Genomic DNA, 17,570 nt, shown 5'->3' with positions numbered 1-17,570 from the left:
CATGTGTACATAAATTCAATATTACAGCTGGGGTGATTTTAATCATTTATATACTGATTGGTATTGTAACCTATAATATTCTAGCATCATTTATTAGTTAAGTTATACTGTGCTTTAATATTGTAAATGTACAAAGTAACAGGTAAGATGCAGCGGAGTGGAAGTATAAAGTAAGAAAGTATAGTGTAGTAAAGTTAAAATACCTCAGAATTTGATATAGCGGGATATCAGACAAGTGCATGGACTTAAATACTCGCTGATACCCAATCATTTTGAGCTGTATTAAAAGACATTTCCGATATTGATATCGGTATCGAAAGAACTAGAGTTCTCCTCAAAACCATTTTGAAGTGGGTTGGGTCGAGGTAGGGATTTGATGTGATGTGTATCTACTGATACACCCGATAATCCATTCCTCTATTTTTGCTGGAAGAAGTCATTTCTCATTTTATATAATAAGGTGTTTTTTTAAATAACAAGGTGGCAGTGAAAAAAAACCATTTCCTTCACAAACTTTATATGACATAACAATGTAATGGACCTCTGCCAGAGAACAATAAGCCAGTATTTCCTGTGACCATTTTGGCAGGATAGAAATAGCTCACTTTTGATGGAATACATGATGCACCGCTGCCACCAACAAAAGGCAACATAGAAACATTTATTATGTATGAATCAGTCATCACCACAGAGAGCTCTTATGCCGTCTTGCATCAGACTGCAGAATGAATTAACATATTCAGAAAATGATTGCGCTCACCACCTGTATTACATATCTGCCTCACATTTTTACATATAGCGACATCAAATGTCAGAGCAGAACACACAACTCTGCCTGTTACTGCAAAGCTATACCAGTTCTTCCAAACATCAAATCAGTCATTCCTTGCCCCAAGACTTACCTTCTCACCAGGGTTTATATCAATCTTTCCATATTTTGAGAAATCCTAGTCAACAGACAGACGGACAGAGAGATAGAAAGGGGAAAAAAAAAAACTGATAATAAAGCAAAGTTATCTCACCAGCGAAGCCAAGGGGGCACTTGCAGGTGTACACTGGAGAAGATGACGGCTGACTTGCTGTAACGCACGTGGCTCCATTCAAACAGCCGTTTGGTTTTATCAAGCAGGCATCGCCTACGTATTGACAAAACTCTCCCATCCATCCCGGGGCACAAACACACTGCAGGAAAAAACAGTATTTACAGTACAGTATAAACAAGTAAGTATTAGAGCAAATATATGTTCTTTATTGTTTTTGCTCACGCTGGATTTCAAATTAAAGAATATATATGGGGGTGAAGTTGTTGACTTTCAGTTTTAAGGGTGTTTGGTGCTGTTAACCCTCCATATTAGGTTAAATAGTGTTGCAATCGTGTTTATGTTCTACCTTTGGACAGCATGAAATTTAAATGGCAGCAATTTGCACACTGCTCATACGATGTGGTTGGCTGTAAATACATTTAATAAAATAGAGTGAGTATACCCAAATTACAAAAATCCACCTAACTCAATGTCTACAGGTAGTTTTGATTTAATTTGTTCAGGTTTTGAGATATTCCCCTCTAGAATATATGCCACTATCTGAATATGATGGAGGCTAATGACATTTGTGGCACTCACAGCACTGAAACAAATTACTTAAATGAGAAATTCAAGAAAGAGTCCCTGGTGTTGTGGAGTTATCTAGATAAGGGACCATTCCTTCTATATAAAGATTAAATGGAGAGTGTTGACATATATATATATATATATATATATATATATATATATATATATATATATACACATACACACACACACACACTTTAGAGGAGACTGAGCAATTGAGGAAAATTTGACCAGAACCTGTCTGTCAAAGCAATGTTTCTGCATACTCACAATGATCAAAGGGTTAAAATTGGTTTACTGCTGTCTGTAGATATCAGTAATGTTTCTGTTATTCTTTGTTATTTTTATTTCAACTAATGACTGCTTGAAGACGCATTTAATAAACATGTCTGTTTTATCAAATCTATCTATTTGAACCCAAAGACAGAAAGGAACATCATGTAGAAGAAACCAGTCAGAAACATTTTCCACGCAAAAAATAATCACATTTTCTTTGGGATTGATGCATAATTAAAATAAATCACTCTATGTAGTAGTTGAAAACTAATACATGTTAACATGTAATTCACACATTGTAAGTAACCTAATTTGCATTTTGGCTTTAGAAAAGGAAATTGCTGTATTTGACAATCAATTGTGTTGCATGTTTTTTTGCATGCATTAATCAAAATATGTCTTTTATGTTCTTGTAAGATAAGAGGCTTATATTTTTTAAGGAGGCTCTCCGAGCTCGGAAAAAAGTTGCACTGTGCGCACAGTTGTATGTATGCATGCATGCATGCATGCATGCATGCATGCATGTATGTATGCATGTATGTATGTATGTATGTATGTATGTATATTAGCATTCACTAAATTGCTTACAATGGCAGACAACATTGAAAAGGGAATGGATGTCATGAGAGCTCACAATGAAATAAAAGAACGTGCCACACCATCCACGGAGTCGAGAGGCAAGATTGATGCATGTGAGGCTGTGACTAAAAATGTTATGAAGATAGTCAATGAACGCTTGTCAGCAGTAAATGGCGATTATGATGCAGTGCGTGAAACGCCGTCTCCGTCAGTTATTAGCCCATGACTTTGCTTACTCTACATATGGCACTGTTTCTCAGTCAAGGGGCAGTCACCACTCTGAGTCAACATTAATAGCTGAAAAAAGAGCTGATGCAGCTGCACAGCTTGCTGCAAAGGAGGCTCAATGTAAAATAATGCAAGAAGAAAGAAATGAAAATGAAAAAATAATCATAATGGCAGAAAACCATAGGAAGGAATTAGAAATACAGGAGTCTGAATTAGAGTGTCTTCAAGCTGAAAGGGACATGGAGGCTGTACGTGCTAGACAGGAGATCTATGACAGAGAAAGCAGACAGGAAATGAATAGACAGTCCATACAGCAGCACAACAGACCTCCCATCATCCCTTTCAACCCTTCTAAAACCCTCACATTGTGACACCAGCTCCCACTACCGACATGTCCTGTCTAGCCCAAGCAATTCAAGACAGCATAGCCATAAACAGACTCCCAATTACAACGTCGACAGTGTTAAGTGGAGACCCAATACTCTACATTGAATGGAGGGCTTCATTCATGTCACTTGTTTACCGAAAGGGTATTTCTTCAGCGGATAAACTGCATTCCCCAAAGAAATACATCCCTGCTCACAAATGTCTCGAAGCCACATTTTATAGAAATGATGATTAGGCAAAAAATTCAGCCCATGGAAGCTGATGGGTTAAGAACAAGTCTGCGATACATGCTCCATGTGGTCTAGAGAAAGTTCCTGATTGGTTAGCATCACGCTGGTTACACTAGCCCTCATGGAAGGAAGAGAGTTTTCCACCTTTGAGGATTGCACTGACTTTGTGTCTACAGAAGCAGAGATAGAATGCAACCCAGTCGTTTCTATATATGCTCTTCACTCATTCAACTCATCTTATGACGAAAGATTGAAGGAAACAAAGGAAAACAAAGCTATGTCTTCAGCACTCAAACTGCCATAAACAGTGACAAATCCACATCACTGCAAGCAAAATCATGTACTCAGCGTCACTGGAGGTAGTCAGTCAGGCAGCACTTCAATGATCGTTCCTGAGTGGGTGTCATCTGCAAAAAAAACATCCAGGGAACAACTTGTCTATGCATTAGTAGATACTCAAAGTCACAGCACCTTCATCAACAAGGAGGTAGGCAATACATGTTCACATCAATTTACGCACATGTACGCAGCATTCCTGTGAATCGTAATCATATTCACGCTCATGAAACTGCAAAACGATGGCCTCACTTAACAGTAATCACTGATAAGATGCCACCTCTCCTTAGCTGTGATAAGCACTCTTAATTGTGTATAACTGTCCCAGAACGCTAACACCCAGACATGTATTAGCAGGAAAAGAAAACGAGCCCTATGCCATTCTTACAGACCTGGGGTGGAGCATCGTAGGCTGCTCAACACCGTTCATCGATGAAACATAATCAAGCCTCTGTCACAGTAAAGGAACTCCCTATAGTCACACCAATGAATGTGATAAGTGTCCTGGAAAAAGACTTTAAGGGCATCAATGAAGATGACAAGACCGTCTCACAAGAGGATCTCTTTTTTTCCTCAATAAACTTAAAGACAAAAAGGAAATGATCAGACATTATGAAATGTTGCTGAATTTAGGCTCAGTCATTTACAACTGAGGTTTTACAGATATGAGAAATATAAGGACTACACAGCATAAATGAAAGAAGTCATTGAGAAAAGTGATGTCAAAATTCCTCATCATGGCATCTACCATCATGTGTTTGACTGGTCTGCAAGTTGCAACGGCACAAGCCTAAACAAACACATTCTTCCAGGTACAGACTCAAAGGTAGTCCAAGGCCACATCAATTACAATGCATGGCGCTTTTACACATTTGTTACCAACCAAGTCCAAAACATCCGCCATATCACAAGCTCCCAGCAATGGCTTTACGTTCCCACGAAAGATAATCCAGCTGACGTTGCATCCAGGGGAAAAACTGTAAATGAGCTGCTTACATCCAATGGTTCACTGGCCCAACATTCCACTGGGAAAATTAAATACCTCCAACTCAAGATGTACCATTGGATTTACCCATAAGTCAAAAAAGCACAGACACTGCAAACAAAGACCACAGAATCAATGAGTCTTGTCGACCGTCTCTCCAAATTCCCATCATGGTCCCAAGCTACTTAAACTGTGGCTCGCCTTCTTCGACAAGTAAAGAAAGTCAAGTCATGTGCGCCTTCTACAGTGAGTGAACAGGAAAGTGCTGAATAATTTAAGAACTGTGAAGTCAAACGTGATAAAGAAATCAAGCAAAAGGAAGTTGCAACAACCGTGATGCATTTCTGGACACAGACGTAACTCAAGACTCCGCCATACATCCCTTGTCGACTCATTCAAGCACCCAATTGCCATGGACAAGGAGCACCATGTGACAGAGCTGATACTAGCTCATAATCACAAAATAGACAAACCATCAGGGACCAAGATTCACCACTACCGAAATCAGATCCAATGGCTATTGGATTCCTGGAATGAGCCGAGCAGTTGCGTCGTATATTCGGCAGTGTGTGACTCGTCGCAGACTCAGTAGACCTCCAGAAGGCCAAAACATGTGTGACCTTCCTGTGTAGAGCATGCAGAGGCCTTCCCACCCTTCTAATAGTGTGGTATGGATTGCTTCGGTCTTTTTCTCACTACAGAGTGAAGGAAACAGCAGAAACGATACAGCCTACTCGTTACCAGTTTCTGCTCATGGGCCATCCACCACGAGATGTTGGAGGATTTGTCAACTGCTTGCGATGTTTCATTGCAGTTCGAGCTGCAGTCCATGAACTCAAGACACTAACTTTGTTGGTGCAAAGAATGAATTTAAGGCAGCTTTACAAGACCTTAACACAGAGACACCATCCATTTCTGTCACAAAAGCAGTCTGACTTTGTGATGAAAGCGTCCCACTCCAGTCATGCAGGCGGCATGTGGGAACGCCAGATAAAGACTGTCAGTGAGTGAGACTCAACGACGCTTCACTACAAACTTTACGAAGCTATGGCCATAGTCAACAGTCGACCCCTCACTGTGGATAACTAGCCAAATAGACAGTCTGGAACCACCCCCAATCTTTTGATCAACATGAAATCCAGCACATCTTTTCTGCCACCTAGAATGTTTCCAAGAGAGGACTTGTAGGGACTTGACATAGATGAACTGTTGGCCAGAGGTGAATGGAGACTCGCAACGAGACTGTTCTTGGTAAGGAAGGACTTGTAAGGAGAGTGAAAAAAAGTGACTAAACAAGAAAGGCGAACACCTTAGTAAACTTTCCACAATGGAGCACTCAGTGCAGAAGTAAGGTATGTTGTTAGAGCTTAAGCTCATTACTGCAAAAGGACAGTGTTGCTGCTAATGTGAAAATGATTGATAGTTCATGTAATGAAACATTCATAATTTAGAGTGTAAGTAACCCAATTTGTTTTTTGGCTTTAGAAAAGAAAGCCATGTTTGACAATCAATATTGTTGCCTTTGTTGCATGTGTTTGGTCTGCCTTAAGCTAAATTGTCTTGTTTCCCATTTTGTTATAAAAGGCATACATTTTGAGCAAAAAGTATGGAGAATGTGTTAGATTTTGAATGAAAATAGACATGTAATGTGATAGTACCCCTGAAGAGGCACAAGGTTGGTGCATGGTGTAAGACTATGTGTGTTTAAGTGAATTAGTGTTATTGTGGGCTCTATGTGTGTAGGCTACTGTAATGCTAGCGAAGAAAGATAACATATATTTGTGGGCTTCGGAGTATTTCATTAGGACTGAAACATTGAATTACTTACCTGATATCCGCCAATTACACTCAAGCACAATCCCTCATTCAGGCAGTGGATATTGAGCAGCCTGCAGTAGTCAATTACTTCTTCACAATTCTTCCCGGAAAACCCTTGCAGACATCTGTTAAGATGAGTCCAGTGTCATTAAAATCAATACACCAGCCTTGAGCACTAACAAGCCTTTCTTTTCTTTTCTTTTTTGCAAGATACGTGGGTTATAATTTTGTTTTCTACAGGAATTGTTTATGGTACAGAGGTGGGAGAAATAGTGTCTGCCCGTTTTTAGGGACCTCGATTGCCAAAAGGGTGGGGCTAGCTCATAAACAAATTAAGGTCCATTATGAATCACAGATTATACTTTCTTACAATCAAAAATAATCCAACTCGTTATTTCTTTAAAAATAAGGTGAACACACCCTCCACTTGATTATCTTTCCCTCTCATTTGTACATACCGAATGTTCGAATCTGATTTAATCTGTATTTATTTTGATGAGAATACGAGCTGTCATAATGAGAAAAATTAAATTGTCACATTTAGAATGATCTAGTCTTGGAGCATAGATCAGGATTTGTGGGTTGAGTATGTAAGACTTGTGATCTGATACAGTACAATAACTGGATCTAAAAGACATCAGCTGTGAGGTAGAGTTGAGACTTTAAAAGCAGAGCCGTATTCACATACATTTCTTATTAATGTAGTAGACCTGAAACCATTTTCATATGAATCCCAAAAGTAAGTCACCAAAAAACATTTATATCTTGTCAAGACAATATGAATTCAGTAAAGTTAAGTTGACCAGTGTCATTAACTAGGTGCCGCTAGGAAACTAGTATATGGGATCGATATATATATATACCGCTGTATCACAGTGGCATACCTCTCCAGGCATCGGTACATTCTACTGGATCTCAGGATACCATTGGACACTTTTTGATCTCTATGTTTTTTTTTTCATCGCTACTGATGGAAGGTGCTATGTAAATAAAGTTGAGTTGAAGACTGTATGTATGATTGGCTTAAAATAACAGTCATCCAGTATAACTCACAAATGTTTTCAATAGTCTTTTCTTATAGTTTTTTGACAATAATGGAGGTCTATGACAACAAGGAATAAGCTAGGCTACAAAGAGAAAACGTGTAAGTTGGATCAGTTCATTGTTGGTTTTGGTCTTTACATGGGATTAGTTGATAATATGATATAGAATATCACAAGCCAACAATGAGGCTTGAGGTCTGCCAGACATGTACTATGTATTAGTCCAAGAGCTTATAAGTTAAATGAAAATCCAAATCCCATTGAATAACTTTACAGTCATCTAGAAAGGGGACCAGAGAGCGGCCTCTATTAGGTCCCTGTATGCTTGTTACCTGCAGATATGATCATTTCCCCTGGACACACAGGTGGCATTGTTGAGACATGGTGATGGGCTGCACAGGTCCTGCTGCCTCCTGCATGCTGGGACCACATTACCATCTGTACAGACACATTCAGAGGCCTGCGTATAAAGGCAAAACAAACCAGGTCACCTGGCAGCTTGGGAAAGCAGGGTTAGATTACATAAAAGGTACATATGATCACTAACTGTAGGAATATTATCAATAAAAGAGTGTTTCGCTGGAGGCGGATTGTGACTTGATAGACTCACATTATTTGTTACTGATCTCTTCAATTATAATTAATCAAATCCAAGTAAATAATGGGTTTTATATATGTTTAAATATGAATTTTAGAAATCACAAGAGGCTAAAAAAATGCTAATGGTGATGTAATTCAAAGTTAAAAAGATTTAAATTTCAGAAGAATGTCTACGCCAAGCTGCAGAAAGATCAGGCATTATTTTGATAAATGTCCCTTTTAGTCTACTCTACTCTGGTATTAGGTAAGCTGTGAATGTGCAGTTCATTTGGCAAACTGTAATGAACAAAACCAAAAAGGTCAGGGAAAGACAATTAAGACTATTATTGTATTTTCTGTTGTGCATCCTGGAGAACATTAGAAACACTACTGCCTCAGGAAAATGTCTGACCACAATGGCATTTCCAGTGAAAAGTGAAAATTGCAGAAGGCGTCTAATTACAAAAAGCTTTTGATGAGAGACATTTCAAACTGGCACTTAAACATGCTCTGGGTCATTCAATCAAAATGCTCGAGGATGCAAACACCCTGGGCTCATCTTCAGCAGAAAATATTAATTGCTGTTGCAGCCTTCAGAATGAAGCTATTTGATCTCGTTTCAAAACCCTAAATTCATTTTCATGTGCCATTTCTTGTTTATCTCCCACCGAGAAAAAAAAAACAAATAAGGCAAATTAAATCCTCACATGCTCCCCTGCAGTGCAAATTCGTTTCTCCTGACATGCATATGACATGCAATCGAAGACAACTCGGGAGTCGCAGTAGACGCCCCCAAATCCTTCAGGACAAATGCAAACACATCCTTTGGAGCTTTCTTCACATACGCCACCGTTTCTGCATGGATTTGGATCACAGGGGGCTTTCCTCTTCTCACAAGGTGGGCCTGCAAAACAGACAACACACAATTACAAGACTATTATTCAGATTGTATTAACATCTAGAAACTATAATGTATAAAAGCTTGTTAACTGGTGTTCTTTGCACAGTAGACCTGAACACATTCTACTTGAAACAATAAAACCCCAAGTAGTGAACATGGAAAGTAACATCTCACAGGTATGACATTTATGCTACTTTATGCTTGAAACAATTTGACTGACATGACTATAATCCATGAAGGATGGGGTGACTGACTATCAATAATTACACAGGATGGAGGCATGTGCAGGAACACTAATTTAATTGTGACAAGCACAATTAAACTAAAAGGCTAGATCAACTGTAAACAGCATCATTGCTGTCAGGCTGCTATGGTGGCCTCTGATTGATGATATTCTATAGAGCCTAATTGCCCATTTCAGAAACCTTCCCACTGAAGCCTACAAATCACACCAACTGGAAAATAAGGAAAACCAGCCAGATGTTATTAAGCACATGTAAATAAAGAAGACAAAGTCACCTCACTAAAGCTACTGTACAGGAATGTTGTGCCAGACCAGTTATTATTAGAAAAACACAATTTATACTTCCCCAATTTACTTAAGGGAAACCAAACGTCGTAGTTAAGAAGATCCCGTGAAGTCAGGTCGACTGTAGCATTAATATAAATGAACATTTGGGTGAGGACTGTAACCAGGGAGGGTTAAAGTTTGATGGTACTGTAAACACAACATGCAACATTATAAAGTCATGTTTGGTTCAAACCTGTGGCAGTAACCTGTGTTCTGTTTTTTAGGGAAAATAGATTGCCATTATACATGGTATTTCTTTTTTTTGTCAATTTGCATCATATTTTACATCTTCCTGTTTAATTCATCTCCTTCCATCAGTTTTTATTCTATGTGCTTAAAAGTTGGTACTAATAAACTTGCCCGAATGAGCACATAGTGTGCCTATTACATCATATCTTATCATGTATTGAGATGTGCAGACAGACTACACTAGAACCTAGTCAGAGAAATTGGGTAGTTATAAATTCGTACTGTCTTATTAAATACAATAAGCATGTGATATTAAATTTCTTTATTAAAAAGGACTACAAGTTAAACATGACAAATGATGAAACCATTATTATTGCTGCTTCCACCACAATAATATTCATATTATTCCTATAATAATTGACAATTGTACTACTTTTGTAGCATACTGTACTGTAATATGCAACACTTTGGTATGTATTGATGATTGACTTAAAAATGGGCTGAAAAATGAATCAGTTTGTGCAGACAGACTTGAAATGTGTAATAGTTCAATCCAAATAAATAATATTGAATCCAAATACAACATTGTGCCAGGTACAGTAATAAAAGGAAAGTCATCATCAGTGCGTATAAATAATTTTCATGGTAGATTTGAACTGAAATTTAAACCAAGTAGTCAGTGATGCCGCCCGTAAAACAAAAGCATCCTCCGAGATGAAGTACTTCTGAACTAAGCTGTAGTCAGTAGTTTTCTAAATGCTGCAGGACCACAACCCTTTCACCAGCACCAGTCGTGACATTGGATGCAAAGGATAAAATTAGACTGAATTCTCCGCAGGTTAAAAGGTGAAGACAGTGTGATGTTATTCCCTAGTGAGGGTTTTCATTTTTGTCTTTCTTCACAAGGTGCAGACACATTTATCTTTACAGTGACTCTGTCTGTGCATATTTTCTTTAATCCCCCAGCTGATACGAGTGCTCATGTCCCAGAGGCTCCCCATAGCCTCCTCTGTGGGCATCAATCTTACTGTATACAACTTCAGGGCTTCTTCCTTAACTCATTTCCCACCAGATAGAATTTTCAAATGCAAATGCAAACTACTATATGTTTAGGAACACATTCATCTGTTACAAACATATATTACATATAATGGTTGTAGCACTCTCAGCACTCAGGAGGGAATCTCCTAATATGTGAAACATTTTGTTTAGGTCATTTATGTTCTAACAAAACTAAAAAGTTTTCATTTTTTTACATTCATTTGTATTTGTGCTGAAAGTTCTACCACTGATAAGTTCATCTCAAAGACTCTTATTATTACAGTGATTATGAAGGCAGATATCCAATAAACATATCATTGTGTCATTCAATTGTTTAACAAGGGTGGTAATGAGTGCATATATTATCCAAATTAAACCTTACAAAATGATATTACTACCAACAAGATCGCAAAAATAATTAACACCTCATAGAAAATGGGAAAAGCCCTTTAATGATGTTAATACCGTGCATCAAATACCCATGAGGTAGTGCTAAGGAGAATCAAATCAAAAGAAAATCTCATTTGAAACGTCTCATGAGTTTGGCTCATTATTCTGTGCGCATAGACTTTGGCCTACGAGGGCAGCCTGCACTGGAGCAGCCACTAACTTCCAGTTGATTAATGAGGCAACTGCAGCAAGGAGGGAGAGGAAGCACAAGCTCCACAGAACTCCCAAGAAGCTGATGGGACAGCAGCACACCATGACTATGCTAAAGCACCCAGTGGAGTCTGCTTACTTGAGAGAGCAGCGGCAATTCAAGCAAATTAGATAAAAGCTGCAAAGGTAGAAGGTGCATGCGACTCACCAATTTATTTCTGATGTGAATTATATGAATTATCCATTTAACATCAGATCAGGGCACACATTCCTTTACCATCCCACCTGTTTGGTTTGGTTTGAGAACAAATGTCCTATTATATGAGTTACTTATTGGAATCTTTTCTTTCTCACCTTTATGCTAGTTCATCATCGATGGCTTGTCTGAAAACATCTTTAAAAGTAGTTTCAAAGTTCATATGAGATTACTTTGACACTCTATTTGGTAATTCAATGTTGCCTTGATAATGAACACATGTAAAGTATGTCCTTTATCTAACTATTAACCTTGAGCCTTAAATGAAGCCTAAATCTGGCAGTCACAACATACAAGAGTAACAGGGCAAAGCATTATTGTTCACTTTAAAAAAAAGATTCAGAGAATTCTCTTTTAATCATTGAAAGTTGCTTTCTGGCCAGACTAGGAGGAAAAGATTACACTGACCAAAAGGGAGATAATTCCATTTTAGAAGTAACATTGGATATCTGGAAGGAGATAGTCAAGAAATACAAATTGGAAGGAGACAGTAAGCTTTTGATCTGGCCCTCTATGACCCCCAGGTTTAGACCTGGACAGACAGATAGTACTTTTGTTCGCTGGAGAGAAAGAGGAATAACTGCAGTATGTACACTTAGAGGGAAACACTTTTAAAACTTTTGAAAAACTAAAAAGAGAATTTCATTTAGGAAACAGGGACCTCTTCAGATATTTACACCTAAGACACTTCTACGATACAGAAATTAAAAAAGGAATAGCATCAGAAGGTAATGAAGTGATCGAAGTGTTGACAGATGCCTACAAACAAACCCCCTCAAAGTTGGTCTCCAAACTGAACAGTAGTTTACAAAAACGAATCGAAAGTAACACACTATATGTAAAACTGAAATGGGAAGTAGAACTGAACATTAAATTGTCGAATAGTGATTGGCATTCCATGTGTACAACGCAACAGACTTCCACTAGTTCTAGAAAATGGAGGGAATTTGGGTGGAAGAACCTAATCCGCTTTTTTATTACACCATACACAAAATATAAAAAATTAGGTATAGAGCAACCATACTGGAGAGAGTGTGGGCAGATGAATGCCAACCACTCACATTTTTTGGTCATGCTCAAAACTCCAAACATACTGGGACCAAGTCATTCAGACTCTGGAGGAGATCTTAAGCTATAAGATCCCCAGGGACCCACTGATCGTTTATCTGGGACATGGTGATCTAATTCATAAGAAAGACAATTATCTATATAAAATCTTGATACTGGCAGCTAAAAAGGCCATCACAAGGAACTGGATTAAAAGTGACCCCCCAAGCCAAGGGCAGTGGCTGGACATTGTGGAGGAAATACATAAAATGGAAAAAATTACTCATTTTCTAAAGGTTAAAATCAGGGACCCATGAGCAGCGCTGGGAGAAGTGGATAGCATTAAAGTCATTAAGTGACCAGAAATGAATGGTCCTAAATAGTGTAAAGAGCGATTGTTGACCCCCTATTGTTTTTCATTTTCTTCATTTTTCTATTTATTTATTTTAATTTTCTTTTTTGTCATTTACAATGTTTTGTCGCGTTCTTTGTTACTTGAAAAAAATCTATAAATAAAAAGTTAAAATAGATAGTTGCTTTCTGAGGCGTCTTATACTACCCTTTACCCCCTGACCTGTACTTTCTTCTTCTACTGTATGACTGAAAAATGGATGCCAGCATTGGCAATAACCTTGAAACTACTTCAAAAAATAATAAGCTGAAAGCATGGGCTGGACTCGAAAAGGCAAAGCTAAGACACTTCAAGAAAGCTGCCAGGACAAATTGTGCTCCAAAGAAAACAATGAATCAATGTGAGGAGCCACCTGGAGTTTTTACTCCAGAAAGTTCAATGCAGGCTAGTTTGTACAGCAGACAATGATATCCAGGGCAAACTGCTGAATGAAACTAAATCATTGCTGATAAATATCACGATTGCCACCCAACACTTGCATACGAGCCTCTAGCTAAATTGCCTGAATCACACGGCAAGGAACACACTTTGGCTGCGAATGGAAAATAGGTAACATTTGTGTCCGATAGATACCCTTTTGGAAATTATTCATGTGAGGAGGCATGAGCATACTTTAGCCTTTACTTGGCTCAAGCTGAAAAGACCATCAAAACCATGAGCATGACACAGTGACTTATACAGAATTTAGTAGAAATGAGAAAGAATAAAACTCTAATATTGAACACTACCATATGAGTTCTTAGACCATGGGCAACATTACGGGATGGAACATAACAACTATATTAATGTAGTTGCATATTAGATAAGCCATACTTTTCTTTGGCTCACAGACAGCGACCAATATCAAAGTTCGGATTTAATATGCTCAGCAGAAATAATACACACTAAATTACATTTTAATTTATTGCTGTAAACCTTTGTTTTACCAACTATGACACACTCAGTTAGCCAGCAGTTTAGCACTGGCTTTTTACTACCACATGTCACTGGTCGTATCGTACGGTGATTTGATTTGAGGTGGTGGCTGCTTCATATATTACGATGAGAAATATAACATTGTAGGATCAAGTTTGAGGTCCATGAGGAAATGCTGATCTTTAAAAGATATATGGCTTTTCAGTTTTCAGCTTTGACCTTTTCCACAGATATGTGCCCCTTGGCACATGGTTGTGCAAATAAAACTGAGATGCAGCAAAATCTCACCTACGCCTTTTAGAAATAGCATCATGAAAAACTGCTTGTCTGTTGATGATTCCACTTGCAGGAATCAAAGCTGTACAATTAGGTTCACATATTATGTTTTCATTGTCAAAGTCAGACGATTCATCGATATTATACAAATAACCAGCTGAAAAAGAGCTGCTTACCAGAGAATCCTGTGTCACAGATGCATTTGAAGGAGGCAGGCGACCCTTGAACACACGTCCCATTTTCACAAATTCTGTCACAGTTTTCTTTTCCAACGACTTCAGAGCAGTTAACACCTAAACCAAATGGCAAGTCAGTACACAGATAACAAGATATGCATGGGTTATGAACATTATGAACATGTACAAAACTATTGCTGATGCTATTTGACTTTCGAATTGAAACACTGACAATTATATTAGTGCTATAAATAAAACTGCTGCAGCAGAGTACACAATGGCAGTAAAAACCGTCAGAAGGAAGTCATTTGGAATGCAAGTTGCTTCAATTCAATTGTATTCTATTAATTATGTTTGTGTTTTGGTCCATGCCAAACAACAGCATTAGATTTAAGTAATTTTTATATTATTTAAATTTCTCTCAACTAATTTGAGAGTGAAATTCTGACAAATACATCAATCAGATTACACAAAATATACAAATTATTATTTAAAGCAATTTCCATGCACAAGCTAGGTAAACATTTATTTTGGATCCTTTTCAAAGAAGTTAAGAGAGCTTAACAATTATGATAATTTGTCATTATGGTTTTACACAACATCATGTCGTCAGTCTGGAAGTTCTTTAGTTAGTAAAGAAGACATAAAAGCTGCAATTTCTAACACCTGCAAATCCAAATTAATGAACAACCTCTTTGAGATGTGTTTGAGTGAGAGAAAGTCCTGTAACTTTAAGATATTATATATAGTCAATGTATTATTATAAACGTACAATTCAATTTCAGTTTCCCATGAAAGAAAAGAGACATAAATGTGTGTGTATACTGTCAAATATAGTTCTTAGAAAGACAGAAAATATGAATAATATGAAATCAGCAGGTCAGAAAAAAAAGACATTGGACATGAAAATTGCAATCAGTGCACATCTACTTTTTTCCTTACCTGTAAAATGTGGTGGACACAGACATGTATATGTTCTGAGGTTGGGATCTGTGGATCCATTGCTCAAACAGACTCCTTGGTTTCCACAAGGGTTATCCAAACAACCATCGGCCTTTTCACAAAACCTCCCAGAGTAGTGGTGGTGGCATTGACAGTGGTATGCATCGTCCCGCAGGCCTGTTTGACAAACGCCGCTCCCCGAACAAAGTCGCAGCAGAGGAGAACCCTGACAAAGTTGCGTTTTAACAGACACATTGAGCCGTAAGCCAAGCTTGCACAGCTGCGTGTCTCCCTCATGCTGAGCAATAAAGTAATGACGACCTGGGACGAGCAACTTAGCCTCAACTTGCTCACTTCCATTCAGATTGTGAGGGGAAAGAAACTGATCATGTATCTGTCCATTTGTTGAACATCTCTCAAAGCTGTCTTTTGAAACATTGAGGAGTCTGATGCCATAAGACTTCAGTGTTTCATCAGCAGACATCAACAGTTTGTCTCCATGTTGCAGCTGCAGTGGGCACATCTGTGGGAAGTTGATAGGGTTCCCAGTTGACTCCTCTCCCCCTTGAGAATACCAACATTCAGAAACGCTCCTACAGAGGTCTCCTACGAGAGTCCAATTTATTTGGACTGTGTGTTGCTTAGGGTGCCATTCAAGTGAAGCTTGTCTGTTGCAAACTGTTTGGCATTGGATCAGATGGTAAGCCATAAAGACGACAAACAAGTGAAACAATGATACCCCCATGTTTTCCTCTCTTACTAGTTAATACAAATCAATCTGGGACTCAATTTATGTCATCTGGAGAATTAATGAATAAATGCATATTATACTTAATGAGCTGCTGTTCCATGTACTCCAAGAAGTCCACATGAATAGTAATGACCTGAGAAAAAGAAAGAGTGTGATTAATGATTTGCAAAAGGAAGTTCTACAAAACAGATAAGTTATTTCTACAGCTCAAAACTTGATGAAACAGAATTACAGCCTCCCCCACCAGTCGAGTTGCAGTCTTACATCTCTATCAAAAAATGTCAGACTCTAACTGGTCCAGAACGCATTGGTCAGACCTCTAACCCACACCAAACCTGGCACCACATCACTCCAGTCCTAAAAGACCTCCACCGGCTTCCTGTTTCCCACTGGACTACATAGTCCTGGTCTTCACCAACAAAGCCATTCACCAACTGTCTCCATTGCCTAGCAGAGCTCCACCTTTGCATTCTCGGGGACAGAGCTTTTGCCAGGACAGCTCACATGCTCTCACCCCCAATCCCACCTCAAGACCCATCTTCTGACCTTCACCCTGACTGAGTTCTTGAAAGTGATATACAAATAATTGTTTTAACTATCATTAATGAACTTTGACCTCAGACCACCAAATTCTAATCAGTACAAGTGAGTGAATGTTTGTGCCATATTTGTAGAAATTCCCGATACAGAGATACAGAGATCACGAGAATGGGACACACAGAGGTCAAACCGAAAACATTATGCCTCTGGCCACGGCTGTTGCCGATGCGAATGGATATAAACATGACCACACTGCAATCATGAATACTTTGTTTCGATGTAACAAATGGACTTCAGCGAGTCTAGCAGAGCTGCCATAATCATATGCGGTGCTGATGACCACCAAGTGTGTCACAGCAGCCTCGGTCTCCCTGAGGTTTCTACAGAGAGTGACAATGTCAGATAAAATATTCTCTCTTCCCTGCCAGTGCCTGATACCTCAATGTCAGTGAGATGAGTTAAAGCAGACAGCATTGTCTTTTTCCCTCAGGCCCTTTTCATCCATGCGCAAGAGATAAAACAACAAAGTAGAGACGCTTCACTGCAAGAGAAAAACTCTGCTCCTTGATCAGCTCACAAGGGCTGATATGAATAACTGCATGGTGAAAAGTAATAAAACGCTGAATATAGAACAACAATATCAATAAAGGGGGAGTGATGAAGTCAATGAGATTGAATGTATTGTCATGAGGGCTGTGTGGACACCCACTCGTCCTCATTTACATGAGATGAGGTTAAATATTGTATTGTGACACACGTTTTGTGAAGAAAAAAATAATGAAATTCAAATAAAGAGAACAAAACATGTTACTTGTTTACGTATGTAGTTTTTGAAAGATATTCATTATTAGCAGCAATTGAGGAATAAATAGCATAGTAGTT

General features: G+C 38.5%; 1 protein-coding gene across 1 annotated transcript in view; it reads right to left on the bottom strand.

Moving 5' to 3' along the window:
• The window catches only part of eys (eyes shut homolog), a 146,350-nt gene extending 130,208 nt beyond the window's left edge, over positions 1 to 16,142 (bottom strand). The window contains exons 1-6 of the mRNA XM_034551233.1: positions 15,398 to 16,142; positions 14,456 to 14,572; positions 8,779 to 8,975; positions 7,825 to 7,952; positions 6,460 to 6,574; positions 1,023 to 1,182 (exon numbers count right to left, since the gene is read on the bottom strand). Of these exons, the coding sequence (XP_034407124.1) occupies positions 1,023 to 1,182; positions 6,460 to 6,574; positions 7,825 to 7,952; positions 8,779 to 8,975; positions 14,456 to 14,572; positions 15,398 to 16,142 (1,462 nt within the window). The remainder of the gene's footprint in view (positions 1 to 1,022; positions 1,183 to 6,459; positions 6,575 to 7,824; positions 7,953 to 8,778; positions 8,976 to 14,455; positions 14,573 to 15,397) is intronic.
• Between the last annotated feature and the right edge of the window lie 1,428 nt (positions 16,143 to 17,570).

The sequence above is a fragment of the Cyclopterus lumpus genome, chromosome 15, assembly GCF_009769545.1.
Source record: "Cyclopterus lumpus isolate fCycLum1 chromosome 15, fCycLum1.pri, whole genome shotgun sequence".
NCBI lineage: Eukaryota > Metazoa > Chordata > Actinopteri > Perciformes > Cyclopteridae > Cyclopterus > Cyclopterus lumpus.
The sequence above is the reverse complement of the archived record's forward strand: the minus strand, read 5'-3'. Positions and strand labels throughout refer to the sequence as shown.